We start from the raw sequence: 16,034 nt of genomic DNA, 5'->3' as shown, positions 1-16,034 counted from the left end.
AACAGCACTGAGGTGGCAAATAGAAGCAATCAGGCCTTAAGTACGACAGCAATTTATTTACTCTTCTCTGAAGTCTGGAACACAACGCACAGTGAAAAAGGAGATCAACACTCAAACTCTGAGAGATCTAAATTTTACTAATATGCACAAATTATGAGCACAAGATGGCATGACAGCTGAAATACTGGAATTACCAGCAGTCATCACAGGCTCTCCTTCCTCTTCTGCTTAGGTACCACATAGAAAGATTATCAGCAGTTGTCCATATTCTCTACCCTGAGAATTCTGGCAACATGAAATTATGCAAAAGAGGGCATTGCCAGGACCTACAGCACCATGCAGTCCAATAAGGAGGCAATCAACTGCCCACTCTCACACACATTTTGTAACAAGCTCATAAACCCGAAAAGATCAGAAAAGCAGAAATCTATCTGCCACTTGACACCTTTCCTTCAAGTCCACTAAGAGATTCCCCAAAAGCTTATGAATGCTTACAATATTCCAAGTCACTGTGCTGGACATTACATTGTGCACATAATGTGCACAAACGTTATACTCTGAAGCACTGAAATAACAGAAACACAAGATTCTCGTCACCACTCTGCCAATGCAGATCGTCTATGCCCTGCAATAACCTGAATATTCTAGTTCTGTGCACATTAGGGGCAGGACTCCTGTTCATCCAGGCTAAGCAATTTTGCATATGCAGATACACACAGTCATGTTAATTCTGACCAACTGAACCAAATGAGGCCTCTTAAAACATACAGTTTTCAACACCAGAGTTCATGCTAAATGACTCTCAGTGGCAAAAATAAACAACCACTAGACATTCTTTCCTTCCAAAACTTAGTAAGCTTTGTGTTTTTAAGAACAGGTAGCATGGAGAGGGAGATAGCAGAACAGTCTTAAGGATTACAAACTCCTAAATTCCATGCAAAGGGAAGAAGTTAGAAATTGGAGCAAGTTAATTCTTAACTAGTTTTCCTCACTGTGACTCTCATAACATTTTATTCCCTAATTGTGAGCTACACCATTTTTGAGTCAAAGCAGCACCTGTTTCAGCACAAATACCCAAATAACCATTACTGACATACCTTTCCAGAATCAACTAGTTCTGCTATTTCATCCAAACTTGTGCCACTTGGCATAAAAAATGCCCACCGATAATGGACTCCTTTAAAGAGATGCTGCAAGAAAATCACAAATATATTAAAAAGTCATGAGAGGAAACTGAAAGATGAACTAAAATTAATGACAGAAGCACTAGAGAGTAACTTAAGGAAAAGACATGGAAATTATATGCTAGTGTCTGAAAAAAATGTCACCTAAGCATGTGGATTAAATGTTCAGACAGGGATGTTGTATTACCACAATAGGATCAGGGTGAATTTTGTGACCAATTGCACAAGTCAGCTAGTTCAGAAAAACAACCACCTTGTCTCTGCAGCTAGAAACAGCATTATTTGTTATGTAAGAGAGAAATGGTGCTATATGTTTACACAGATTCACAATGGGGGTGAAATAAACCCAGCAATGTCACATTTAGAACCTTCCACCTCAGTGTCAGTGATTATATTTTCCATCCTCACATCTGCCAAAGTCATCACTATCCAGTGACAGATGGCAGTTCACATGAAAAGCACTTTGGGAAGATCTCACAAGCACAAGTCAAGAGCACCTCCTCTGAGTAAGTCATTACAGGAATAAGAGCCATCATCTGCCAAAGGGAGATGATTTTTAATACATGGTGTACAATGCTCCTCATCATGGAAACATGCACACTGAGAAATAATACTACATTATTTCATCCCAGCCTTTTTATTTTGTTTTTGAACTTTCCTTTGAAAGTATTGGTGCAGGACTTACAATCTCATTCAACCATGCCATCACAGGAATACCATAGCAACTGCTTGAAAAGCATTCATTTGGAGAGCAAGTACACATGTTGAGAGAAGAAAGAGAAAAGTTCTAAAAAGCCTCACTGATCTGGCCACTGGCAGAATGTTTTAAGATTCACTCATGAAAACCAGAAAAATCAGTATCACCATCCAGACACATGAACATGAAAGAGATGAAAGACTTTCTAGCCACCCTCCACCACTTTTATTACTCTCTGGTGCTGGAATAGGATGAAGAAAATCAGTCATGGAACAATGTTTTGAGAGAAAGCCTGACCAGCCTAAAGCAAGTAGCAAAATTACCCTCACTTCAATGAGGCAGGGATTTGCTCTGTTTACTATGAAACACTAGCTGTCAGCAGGACTCACTAGGGAGGCCATATGGAAGAGGCCACAATGACAAGCACAATAATGAATCAAAACTTCAAAGCACCCAAAACTACCACATACACCAATCAGCACCACCCCAATACATTTTATTTTTTTCAGTGCAAGAAGGAAGGAAAGAATAAAAATGCATCTGAAGTACACCTAATGTTAAGTGAGGAACAGATGCCTCTAGATGAGCCATGACTAGCATCCAAGCCACAAAGGAAGCCATTACAGTACGACATAATACAGGATTTTGTCAAATACCTTTAAAGTTTTGGAACCAACAGTGACTCCTGTTTGTAACATGCCATCAGCCACTCCAAGTTTGTCCATATTGATCAGGAAAGGTGTCACTAAGGTAACGTATGTTGCTCCTGACCATTTCTTCAGGAGGTCTAAAGCCCACTTCTCAGTTGATCCACCAACATTATCTAGGATGAAATCAAATCTGCAGACATGTAAAGAACAGGTTTAAAATACGATATGGAAAAAATAATTTCATCATAATTAAGCTAATTCCTATCAGAAATTGTCTATAGTTTACATTTTTATAAGTCACTGCAATGCAATAAAATAATCTGCCTGCAAGATAGTGGCAAGAAAGTCCCAAGACTTCAGCTAATCCCAGCTTTACTGTACAATGGGAGTTAAATTTACAAGTTATTGCCCATTCACTGCAAAGCAGACACAGGCTATTTAGATAACTTACACTGCACTTAGACTCCAAAAAAGCAGGCTCTTAGATGCACAACTACATTCTTTACTTTCTTAAAGCCTTCTAGAGCTCTAGCTCTTCAGTCCTCCCAACAAGACTACTGGAACAGTCTTGAGGTCTGGTTGTTGCACTGAACAATATGGTATGTGCATGTAAAAACTAGTCTGGATTCATGCCCTGACTAGGAACATCTCCTGTACATGCTGTACTTATGTGAAAGTCAATACCAGTGGCCAAAGTTATGTAAACAAAATTACTATACTAACTTGTATCTTCTCACATCTTTTCTGTGACCCAATTCTCTGTTTCACTTCTAAAAGTATTTTTTGACCTCCTTATTTATTTGGGTGCCATTTTACCTCTACTGGCAGCTATTTTCTTCGCATCTACCTATTTGATGTAGAACCCAACAATGTAAAGGGTCCAAAACCTTCCCTCATGGAATAAGTACATGCAGCCTCTGGCAACAAGCCACAGTTTCAGCGTTCCTTCTCAGTATCTCAGCATGTGAGCCTGTAAAGGCTGAATAGGGCAACAAAGCACTATGCACCTATTCTGTTAGATTCTCATTTTCATCTGTAAATTTCTGGCAATCTCCAGATTGCAATAGATATGTATATATACATATATCTAATCTAAATAACCTACAAATAAGAGGGAAAATATTTTATGCAAATTAAATAGAAAAGTTCTTAACTCTGGAAAGGCAGTTTTCCTGTCTGTATTCAAGGATGTGATTTCATGTTAAAGTTCAATCAACCTAACAGTTAGCTGCCAACAAGAGAAATTAAAATCATGAGAGCTAATGCTCCAGGAGAAACTAGCTCACTATGGGGTCTGAAGAGTCAGTACAACTGAACAGGGGAGGGAAGCAGGAACATCCCTCTCAGTATACTTGACTGATGAGCTTAGCTATATCATAAAACTGCACCCTAGGACAGTGCCATTGATACCTCCTAAAAACGGTCACTTGCTAGAATGGGTGTTTAGCATTTAAGATGCTGAATTGCACAAGGCAAATTTATCACTGCTTGCAAACTGCAAAGTTAGTTGCTGCACATCCTGCTCATACAGACAGTGCCAGCACCTTCACAGTTGACCTCAGGTCTGCTGTCAATAACACCATAGTTAAAAGGCACAGATAACTGTGCCTTCTTAGCACATTTATCAGTAAGATTCTGTCATAGATTGAACAGCTTCTATTTCCTTTCCCAGAAAGTTAACTCAATCTAGCTAAAAAGAACAATGTAAATACCATATTCAAATACAAGTCACAGTAGGCTAAGTCTAAACAGATGGGAAGATTACAAAAGCAAAAAAGACTGCAGTTCTAGAGAAAACCCCCAAGCTCATTTAAACATAACTGCTGTGACAAGATAAGTGTGATTGTTTATCAGAGGCAGCTGTACCCAATGTTACAGAAGAGAAATTTACTCCCAGTTGAGTTGCACAGTGGCTAAAGACCTTCAGGCAAGTCACTTAACTGCTTCATGACATAGTTCTTTCCTCTAGATCAATTTTTCTATTTACTAACCTCACACAGGATTTCTGAGGCTTATTTTAATTTATTCATGCTTTGTAAATGGTCCAAGATCCTTGGATGGAAGCTGACAAAACTGTTCAAATCACAGTCATTGAAGAGAAGCATGTGAAAGTGAGCTTGCCTCCACAAGCCCAATTAACTGGCTTAGTCCTACAATGAAATCTGTGCTTTGGATACTCCCTTGGCAAACTGCATTCACAAAGGGCCGCAATGAATTTGCTATACAAAGTAGCACTTTAGAAATGGGGAGGAAAAAAAAAAAAGAGGGAGTTCTGATAGACTGGAGTCAAGCAATCAAAAGGCAGAAGGTCTGAGCGCCAACTCCTTCATCTCAGTATTAAGCAACACAAACACATACAAGGGTAATGTTTTAAGTTGCTCTTCCAGATTTCCAGATCTGTAATCAATCACATCATCTGCTCCAAGCTTTTTCATCAGTGTGCTGGCATCATGAGAACAGACTGCTGTCACGTGAGCACCCCAGGCCTTCACTAGCTAAAAACAAGTATAAAAAAAGAAGTCCAAAGTTTAAAATTCAGTGAAACATTGAGAACAACTTAAAAAGCCAAAGTCTCATTATATTTATATAATAAATGAGCACCTTTAGTGGGGAGTGGGGACACTGTGTTCCAACACAGGATAACCTGTCACATATCCCACAAACAATGGTTAGAATTTATCAATATTTAAGGAAGTTTTGGGAAGGGAGGAGTTGGTGTGGAGGAAGGAGGGTGGTTTCTTAATGTCACTGATGGATATCAGGTCTCAGGATAAACAAGGCTTCAAATAAAATCCTCAGTTTGCCATCTGAATCTGCCAGCTAAATGTATACCAAGAGGTACTCTCCAAGTTACCAATCTACAAAACTGTCACCAGATCAACCATTAAATGTTTTTAAGTATTTAAAATTAAAATATTTTATATTCCTACCCGCTCATTAAGTATTTCATATATCTATCTCACTGTAAATAGCTTAAATATTAATAACGAGAAAAAGAAAGAAGTCATCTCTGATTTACCACAGGGAAGATGTCAGGCTACCTTCTACTCCAAAAGGTATAGCAAAGTAAAGGATTTTTGCTAGTTATCTATCTCTTTTGTAATCTAATTTTTCATTCACAGTCATCATTTTTACATTTATTCCAGATTAATTAATGTAGTTTACTCAGGATTAATCAGGTAGAAATCTCAACTAATCAGTGGCTGGTCAGCCTTTTGTATTGATCTAATTTAGCCACCTGCTTTATCATAGATTGGGCAAATAGCATACCACTAAGAATTCTCCTGTAAGCCTCTTTAAAACCACTGTTTATGGTCTAGTAACACGGAATGCAGTGATGCAATCACCCAACTTCTATATTTTTTTCATATTCTCAACACAAGGATGTTTCAGCATGACACCAATTAGAATCAAAATCCCCCAATTAAATGAGAGCATGATGTTCCACAATTAATGGATCAATAAAAGAGCACGTTCACTCTCCAAAGTTTAGAGCTACTGGAATGAAGACAGACAAAAGGGCAGCAGGGTAAGAAAGTGAGGGAAAGCTGATCTAAGCCACTGTGCCTTACATACACTGCACATAAAAGCCTGGTGCCTCTCTTATCATTTGACCACTTGCAACAGTTATGGTAGATGATACATTCTTCTTCAGTTTTTCTACTCATACACCGAGTTCTTTTCATATTTATGGAGCAGAGCTGACTTAAAGGTAATGAAAACAGCTACCTATTTCAAGTTACACCAATTAGAGATTTCCTGCACCCAAACTGTGAAATGCCATCTTTCACTACCTACACTCACAACTCCTTTCTTTGAAAGTTCCTGCTTCCTACTTTAAACTAATACAACGTAACAAGTGGAAAGCAATAAATCTGAAAATACTTCATTTTTGGAAATATCAATCAGATCAATCAATAGCTTGTTATTTCATTATTCCTTCCCTCAATTCCCTTCCATTATTTTTTTTTTCATATTGAATAGTTTGAAGATGCATCCTGGGCATGCTGGTTTATATTACCTGTACAGCAAATGTACCAACTCCTCCTGAAGCTCCTAATATTAATACTCTGTAAGAGAAAATTAAAATATATTAAATAGTTCTTTAAATAAGCTCTATAGTAACTATGTATTCTAATGCTTCTTATACATCTCTGACACCAAATTGTTTTAAGCAAAAGATGGTATTTGTCATTCAATGTTACGTAGTGATTAACTCTTCAGATAGCTGATAATGTGACTTAACACTGCTGATCATGTTTCCTGTGCCAAGAGCATTAACCCAGCACAGCCGAAGAGACTTCCTCATATGTGCTTTCCACTAAATCCAGGCAGTGGAGCTGTCAGGCAGTAACATTTACACCCCAAAACCCCGTCCCTGTCCTCACTTTCACATAGTTGCTTTGTTTGGGACAAAATCAATTAAGAGTCTTTCTGTCTCCCAGATTCCACTGTCGTATCTCCTGAAGAATACAATCTGATTCACCAACATTTTACACAAACTGCTGTTATCTAAAAGTAGTTTAGGATGACATTATTTAGGGAGACTGGGAACTTCAGAATATATGAAACATAATTTTCCCGTATTGCATAATATTTATCTAAAAGAAAGACAAAAATACAATGAAGTAGTCTCACCATAAAGAAGTTTGAGTCCTTTTAAATTAAAATATCTGCCTTTTTCTTTAGAAAAAAGGCAACGGAATTTTTCTAGTTCAGTACATCTCAACAAGACCCTGTAAATGCCAGGTTGTAGAAACTGGCACACAAGCAAGAAAATGAAAGAGTATATTACCAAATTATTAGCAAGTGAGAGTTAATTTTAACTGAATACACTACCCCAAATTTTATAAAAATGAATAAAAGTTTAGTTGTGTCAGAACCTTACTGCTAGCAGCCTAATCACTGTTCAAAAATTTCATCCAGATATTTTATTAAATAGCTAAACTTCAGAAAGTGAATTAGTAAGAAAGCCTTGCTGCTGAAGTTACAAATAGTGCTTGGACTTTGGACCCATTTGCTAATGCTAGGACAAAAGGAAGATCCAAGATGAAGTCTTGGCACAGGATTGGGGAACATCATGTTTCTCAGAACTTCTGTTTGCCAGAAAAATTTCAGAAGCTGGTGACATTCCTGTTTTAAATCTCACTGTGCTGGATGTTGAAGGGAATTGCTTTTTACAGTGCAAAGTTGTACAACACAATCTGGAGTCTCAGTTCACAAAAATTCTTTGAAGTAACCAAAGAGACTTGGCTTTGGTCACAGTATCCATTTTAAAATGCTTCCTCTTTTGAAACTGATCAGATTCCATTCCCTCCTATTGCACTGAACCAAGCTGCAAAATTCAGATTAAGAATTCAAAACCACAATGCCTGCAGCTTTTATATCTGCCAAAAAGTACCATGCTCAGAACCATGCTTCTAACAACAAATGCCTGAAGCAACATTCATATTCAGATTATACTTGAAAGGGCTCAGTGATGCTATAGTCAACATACTGGGTTAAACCCATCCTTATCCTTACAAAAGACAGTCACAATTAAATCCTTTCAAAAAAACCCTGCCTTTCCAATTTTACTCCTTGCTTAAAGGGCATTTCTTCCACTACTTATTTTGGAGAAAGCTGTCATTTTAAAATGTACATTTTTCTCAAGGATTTGGGTAACGTTTTCAGTTTTCAGTTTTGGGGAGCTGCTTGGCTAGGACTTTTTTTAATTTTCCCCTTCAATAAAAGCCCTTGAGATTCTTCAGGGAGAAATACTTCCCAGATTTGGTTTGTTCTTGTGTTATGTAGTCTATTTCTACCAAACCTTCTATTTATTAAAACTCTCTCTGTGCATTGTGACTTCAAGAACGATCTTCACTTCAGAGACAAACTATATCTGCACAAGAGATCCATGTGCCACAGCTCAACAGATCAGCATTTTTACAGCACTGAGGACAGCAAGACACGTTGTTTGGCACAACACAAGAAAGTGGGGAAGCGTTTGAAGGTGCAGGACCTGTTAGGACAGTACTGAAGGACTACAGATCATAGAAAGTGCCAAAGCAGGCACAGCTTTGTTTGCATTGCCTCAGGAAAACACAGCCAGGAGAAAACGTATCAGAGAAACTACCTGTTTCGTGCAAAGGTGAGCTCAGGACTAAACAAGCATACAAGCATGTGCACGAGGGAACACACTAATGAATTATTTGACCTGAACAGAGATCCAAGAGAACCAAATCTCTCAAAGAACAAAACAAACATTCATACTCTAGGCTTTGGTCCCTTCTGACAGAGGCACATAATTCAAGCCAGCATTCACCAAGCCCCATATGAGGCTCTAGCAGTTCAAATGATCAAAGAGTCAGCAGATCTCTGCAGATGAGCATACCATGGGATTTGGGAGTTTAGTCCTTCTCCCTGGGCCCTGCTTGGAACTATGGTGTGGTCAAAAACAAGCATCAGAGAGCCAGGACCTGTTTCAGCTGTCTGGCCCCCCAAAAAGACACAGGGTGTGGGCAGTGGGTATACAGATCAAAGACTAACATTTTCTCCAGATTATAAACAACTAACAATTTTCAGTGACTCAGCTACATGCCAAATAAAAAAATATTATATTTATTGAATAAATATATAGATTTTAGATACATGTAAAAAAACAAATTCCATTTGATTATGCCAACAAAATATCCCCAAGAGATTTATTCCTGTATCAAGAAGCATGTACCCTATCAAGAAGTTTTACAACTTACACTCACTTTCTACTTCTCAACAAATAAAATGATGAAATATCACACAGACTTTGAAAAAATATTTTCTTGGGGTATTATATGGGAGACATGGACAGTGGGATTGAGTGCACCCTCAGCAAGTCTGCCAACAACACCAAGCTGCATGGTGTGGTCGACACACTGGAGGGAAGGGAGATGCCATCCAGAGGGACCTTGACAGGCTGGAGAGGTGGGCCTGTGCAAACCTCATGAAGTTGAACAAGGCCAAGTGCAAGGTCCTGCACACAGGTCGAGGCAATCCCAAGTACAAATACAGGCTGGGCAATGAGTGGATTGAGAGCTGCCCTGAGGAGAAGGACTTGGGGGTATTAGCAGATGGAAAACTATGAGCCAACAATGTGCAGAAAGCCAACTGTATCCTGAGCTGCATCGAGAAGTGTGGCCAGCAGGTCAAGGGAGGTGATTCTCCCTCTCTACTCTGCTCTTGTGAGACCCCACCTGGAGTCCTGTGTCCAGCTCTGGGGACCACAACATAAGAAGGACATGGACCTGCTCGAGCAGGGTCCAGAGGCCACAAAGATGATCAGGGGGCTGGAGCACCTCCCCTATGAGGACAGGCTGAGATAGCTGGGGTTGTTCAGCCTGGAGAAGAGAAGGCTCCAGGGAGACCTTGTAGCAGCCTTTCAGTACTTCAAGGGGGCCCACAGGAAAGATGGGGAGGGACCCTTCATCAGGGAGTGTAGTGATAGGACAAGGAGTAATGGTTTTAAACTGAAAGAGGGTAGATTTAGATTAGATATAAGGAATAAATTCTTCACTGTGACAGTGGTGAGACACCAGAACAGGTTGCCCAGAGAAGCTGGGGATGCCCCCTCCCTGGAAGTGTTCAAGGCCAGGCTGGATGGGGCTTTGAGCAACCTGGTCTAGTGGAAGGTGTCCCTGCCCATGGCAGGGGGTTGGAACTAGATGATCTTTAAGGTCCCTTCCAACCCAAACCATTCTATGATTCTATTGTATCATTCAAATTTTCATTGTAACAATATAAACCAGGAGCGTACATTTAGTAGCTTACAGTAACAGAATCCAGCATCTCTCCCCAGCATATTTAAACGTATAAAATATTGACTCTGTATTTATATGAAAGACCTTTACTTAATATTAATGTAAATGTTTTCAAGAACTTCTCAAATTGTCAGGTTTGGTTTTATCATGCTTTTTGTGAATACAGCAAGCAAGATATTTATCAGCTATTGTTGAACAAGCATATCCCCTTTCTACTGAAACAGGACACTGGCACATATGAGAAGCTCTCCATGTATTATCCAGAGAGAACTTCAAAACAACAGCCATTCTGAACATTTTGGATAACAGGAACATTCACTTTTAGCTTGTGCAAGAATACTGACATGAATTACAGTGATATAGGATAAAAGGATAAAATGACTGGAGTTACAGTGAAGCAGGAGACATCACGAACAATGTGATCACACTTCAGGTAACTTCTAAAAACAAAATTTGTGAAAGTGTGTGCAGATGCAGCAGATACTCCTGTAAGATCAACATACAGTCAGATGTCGGACTGTTAGCGAGTATTTCTGGTTAGCCCACCCTTCTACCTTAAAGAGGCAAAGAAAACAACACACACCAATAGAAAAATATCGCTGTTTCTAAGAAGTCTTAACACTGCAATAAAGTATCAGTGAAGTAGCTTTCATCAAGGACTACAGCTGCTCTTTCAAAATAAGACATACTCTTATGTACATATACACCCTTCTACATAGCTATTTACATACACCTACGGGAGACAAAAAGACCAACATAAAAACACATATGTAGGTAACTTCTTACCAAGCATACTAAATTATCTCAAGAAATTAAGAAACATTATGTAAATTCTTGTCTTTTGAAACTATTGCCTTGAGAAAGTAATGTGAAGTTCATGGAATATACTTTTGCACAGCCCCTTCAATACATTTTATGTATTTTCCTACAAGAAGTTTTTCAGGGGAAAAAAGCTATCATCACAGAAGTCATTCTCTGCTGTTTTTATAACTCAAAACTTCTAGATGGGAAATATAATAATTTTATAAGTACAATAAAATGTTTTTTGCTGACAGAGTAATCAAGTATTTATTGGGAACATAAAAGTAAATGGTAAAGACACAATATAAATTCAGGTTGAATTTCACTTTTAACAATATAAACACTTACCTGAAGATTGGAAAGATACATTAAACAAGGCCAACCTATCAACATAGCTCTAGGTTAATTCCATTTACATGTTAAAGTTAAGATAATAAAAAAAGTTTAAATACTGAAGGAAAGCAATATATCTAGAATTTTATCACTAGCTGGAAGTTAATTTCAATGACATTTCTGAAGTTGCTTTAAATTTTGCAATTTCATTTTCTCAAAACATTATCTTTAGAACAAACAATTACTTGATATTTTCATGATGAAATTTACCATGACATATGAACGACGACTCACTCAATTATCTTCTAAAGTTGTGGGTGAATAATTTCAATAAATCTAGTGTCTTTAGCAATGTGTTGCACTGCTACAGTAGCATCCAAGATAAGAGGAGGTCAGGCATCTAGACTCCTACTGCCCAGTAATTACTTTATGACCTAAATTTTTGGTGCAGTATAGTAATTTTAATGATTATTTTTCAATTCCAGTATTTTTACTTTTGCCCTTCTTTCCATTCTGAACATTTTGCTATCTATTTACACGAACATCCAAAGGCCAAAATAACTGCAAATTCCAATTATCAGGAGAAAAATGTTATCTGCTCCAATCTTACAATGCATTTTTTCCTCTTCTGTCCTCCATCTGCCATTGTCAGATTAACAGGTTGATAAACAAAGCCAATTTTTCTATTTAATTTGGCTGCTTGTCTTGCACGTTTTCCTCTTCTCTTCTGCGTTCCTGACCTGATCAAAGTTCTGGCCTATAGGTCAAAGGAGACCCAGTCATCTGCTCATTTTTTTCTAAAGAGTTGGAAAACTAGTCTGTTCCAAATGGCCCATGCATGCAGAAAATGAGTGGACCACACCTCTGTGGTTGAGAGGGCTTTTTGTGAGTTGCCAAAATAACTGAGAGAACGGATATTACATTTGGATAGCTGTCCTAAGCAGACAGAAAGACAGTCTCTATAAATTCCTAGAGACACCATCCTTAAATTCTCTATATAGTCCTACACATAAGATACACATTGGACTACCTGTCTGGTGACTGGTGACTACAGTCACTGTATAAAGGAAGCAAGCAGCAAGTGACTAGGTACACTTCAGGCAGGGTCCTTGTCTCCCTCTAAAGAAGCCTCTCTCTCAGCAGTTGTGTAATTGAACCTAGCATCCTCAGGCCAGCTGGTCTTTGCAAATGTCTTCATCACTGTTGGACATGGCTTAGAAGCAGCTAATCAGTATAAAAATGGAACACTAAGTTTTAGCACCAGAACTATTTACTTACCTTTTCCCACTACAATTACTTCTGTTCAGTCCTCCGACTTGGTTAACCGCAGACCAGGCTGTGAGACCTACATACGGTAAAGAGGCAGCTTCTGTGTGACTGAGACACTTTGGCTTAAAAGACACCTGAAAGAAAATCAATCGTGTCTAAGTTACACAGCAGATCCTATGCAACACTGAAATTCAAGTTCAACAAGCTTTGCTGAATGGCAGATTGTGTATTCCACATTGTCAACTAACTTTGTAACTAGCTGGAGTCTAAATCAATCCAAGAATCAAGAAATAGACAGTTACTTAAGATACCGAAGGAAAAAAAAGCCAGTCTACAATTTTGGGGTTTTGCCTGTTAGCCACATTTTTGAAGGTTTACCTCATTTCCACTAGCTACCACAAACTCTGACAGAGTGCCCTGTTTCCACGGAGGAATTGCTGCCCACACCTAAAACCAAACAGAAAACAACTATCAATTTTTGTGACTTTGCACATGATTGTACCTACAACAGAGGAGTTTTCTTCATTAGTCTTCTCTTCAATTTGAAGAATATCTTCACTATTGCTTATCAGAAACCAGTTTAGCTTACTCTTTTCACAAAAAAACCCGCCAAAGACCAAGTAAATGAAGGATGGCAGAGCTATGTAAACAAATTTTACTATACAGTGTATAAGACATAATTTTTCAAAAAAACCCAAACTACTTCCATGCCAGAAAAGCCCAGATTGGAGGGGATGGGGCAAGGAGGGATCAGAATTTGCTACCCTAGAACTGGTGAAATGTGAAAGCAACTGGTGAAGGTGAAAGCAAACAATACCAGTATTTATGTGGGGACTCACGAAATGGTTCTTGGGTTATGCCAGAGTTCCTATGCTAACTATGTTACTCAAGGAAAAAAACAACTAATCCCTTCCTGTCAGAATTCTATCTTTGGTCAAAAATGAAGCAGTATATTGAGTGTGCACTTATAATCAAATAAACTGCTCTCTTGCTACCACTGAAATGGACCAAAAATTAAAGAACAGAAGGGAAATTAACTTGCAGAAGTAAGTCTGGGAAAGACCATGTTTTTCAGAGAAAAAAGGTAGAGAACAAAGCATTCTAGGAATCTACTGCCACACAGTCCTCATTCAGAGTGCAACAACATAAAGAAAAACATTTTCTCAAGAGGAAAACAAAAGCTGAACATCTCATGTTATATCTTAACTATATATTTCAGAAGAAAAAAGAGATTGGTGGTATCACCTCATCTCCAGGTTTGAAATAAGACACACTCAGTCCACATTCCATAATAATACCAGAGACATCTCGACCAAGTGTTAGTGGAAATTCAGTGTCCATGCTTTTGAGTTTCAGGGGATCCCGCTTCATATTTAATGCAGTTGCACCATAACCACCTGCAAAACATGAAATTGACCATGACATACTGTACTGAGTTTTCATTTATTAACTGGACAATTCCAATTAGAAAGCATTGTCTGTACCTCATGTGCCTCATATGTGTTATAACTTAAGCATGAAAAAAATCTGCAGTATTTTATACTTTTACAGATTTTATAAATAAAAAGCAAATATCATTCTTGCTTATTAGTCCATGAAATGGCTCTCCATTATAAAAATATTTAGTATGTGATAACACTGACAGAAATTCTAATAAGTCTGCTGGAAATGCTCCATTTTCCAAGTGCATCATGTAGCTACAAATCCAAAAGAACTCCAAGCTTTCCATTTGTCTTTTCAAATAAAGTATTGTAAAAAGCAACATGAATATCATTGTAAAAAATATTAATGCACATATCCTAAGATGAGTAACCTGAACTTCTATTCACTAAGCAATAGCTAAATGCCGTGAACTCTCAGAATTACCCATCTAATAACTGCTCAGCCTAAAAAAGAGTCTGCGTTCGGGAATGTACGCCCTTTCAAGTGTTTGGACAAGTCTGCTTAGGTACCCTATTATGCTAGAAAGTGTTTTAATACTGAAAAGAAACAGACACAAAAGCAGGCGCCTCAAAAGCAGGATGAAAATGTAGTTTTTTTGAAATACTTTTACACTGACTCAGAATACTAGTTGCACCCCAGCAGTTCAAGTGGGTCATTCAACAGGAATCCTCTGACAGCAAACATCCCATAATCAAACCCGTGACTTTATACAAAGATTTTTAAAAATTCATTTATTAGAGACCCAAACCACGAATTACAGCTCTGTAGGCACACTTCCTGCAGATATCTCTGCAGGTGCTACTGAATCTGATTTGATATGCAAGATCACTTCTCAACACGAAATGTAAGGACTATTACTACTGTAACTTCCTTCTTGTGTTTCAAACCTTGAGACTGAGGAAAAAAATTGATTAAATGCATCAAATACAAAGAGTTGGTCAGTGACAGATACAGATTTCCTGGGCAAGGTGACAGCAGGTACCCAGATGCCAATTCAGGAAGAAAAGGCATGACAACAGACAACATGCTTTGGATTAGGTGGCATGTGCCAACTTTGCAGCAACTCTGACCTTCGGCCCCATTCACCTCAAAGGGACAGGAAAATCCAGCACCTCTCAGGGGAAATGCTGCTCCTTGGAAGGGCCAGTCTCTTGGTCAAGATAGTGCCACCACCCAGATGGTGGGGATGCGGGGAGAAGGCCAGGAAATACACCCCACCATAGTTATGCTACTAACAAAGGGAAGCTGATGCGGGAGCTGCAAGCCTGCGGAGGACAGTAACGAGTCACTTAGATTAAAAGCTCACTCCCCCAACACACACACTTGTCTTCAGAAAGGCAATGGCTCTTTGTACCGTTCTTCTCTAAGAACTTGAGTTTTGAAGAGGCGGTTTCCCACAGGGTTCAGGGCAGAACGTGCTTTCGGGCCGCCCTCTTGACACTGCCGAGACCGGCGTCCACGGGGGCCGGCAGGTGACAGTGTCTGTACGGTTTTGGACGCCCGGGGACATGTGGAAGGCGCAACCCGAGCGCACCCTCTGCCATCGCGCCAGCCTGGCCCCGGCCGCTGGGGCTCGGCACTTACTTCTCATGCTAAGGTCGATGGGGTTCAGGCTTGCAGCGTGAACCTTAATGATGACCTCGTTCGGGAAGTGTATGATGGGGAACACCATGTCCCTGGTGAAGCGCAGCACGTCGTTGCGGCCGTACCGGTCTATGACCCAGGAGGGCATGACGGACCGCGCCCGCGGAGAGGCGCGGAAGCCGCGCACCGGCGGCCGCCCGCCCGCCCGCGCCGCCCCGTGCAGCGCCCGCCCGCTCGCCGCCCCCCGCGCCAGCATGGCCGGGGCAGCCGGGCCAGGCCGGGCCGCGCAGCCGGCGCC

The 16,034-nt window shown here is 39.6% G+C and overlaps 1 protein-coding gene across 5 annotated transcripts in view; it reads right to left on the bottom strand.

The window, feature by feature from the left end:
* The window catches only part of RTN4IP1 (reticulon 4 interacting protein 1), a 40,592-nt gene that overhangs the window by 9,490 nt on the left and 15,068 nt on the right, over positions 1-16,034 (bottom strand). For 2 of the 5 annotated variants that reach the window (XR_012622580.1, XM_074819413.1), the window contains exons 1-8: positions 15,737-16,007; positions 13,955-14,106; positions 13,088-13,156; positions 12,719-12,843; positions 6,553-6,601; positions 4,890-5,026; positions 2,538-2,721; positions 1,098-1,190 (exon numbers count right to left, since the gene is read on the bottom strand). Coding sequence is in view for 4 of the 5 variants with exons in the window: in XM_074819413.1 (XP_074675514.1) it covers positions 1,098-1,190; positions 2,538-2,721; positions 4,890-5,026; positions 6,553-6,601; positions 12,719-12,843; positions 13,088-13,156; positions 13,955-14,106; positions 15,737-15,992 (1,065 nt within the window). In the remaining variant the exon portion in view is untranslated. Of the gene's footprint in view, positions 1-1,097; positions 1,191-2,537; positions 2,722-4,889; positions 5,027-6,552; positions 6,602-12,718; positions 12,844-13,087; positions 13,157-13,954; positions 14,107-15,736; positions 16,008-16,034 lie in introns of those variants that run through there. The other 3 variants (XM_074819416.1, XM_074819415.1, XM_074819414.1) reach the window with 3 other exon arrangements.

The sequence above is a fragment of the Strix aluco genome, chromosome 3 (assembly GCF_031877795.1).
Source record: "Strix aluco isolate bStrAlu1 chromosome 3, bStrAlu1.hap1, whole genome shotgun sequence".
Taxonomy (NCBI): Eukaryota; Metazoa; Chordata; class Aves; order Strigiformes; family Strigidae; genus Strix; species Strix aluco.
This window is presented reverse-complemented; position numbering and strand designations above follow the sequence as displayed.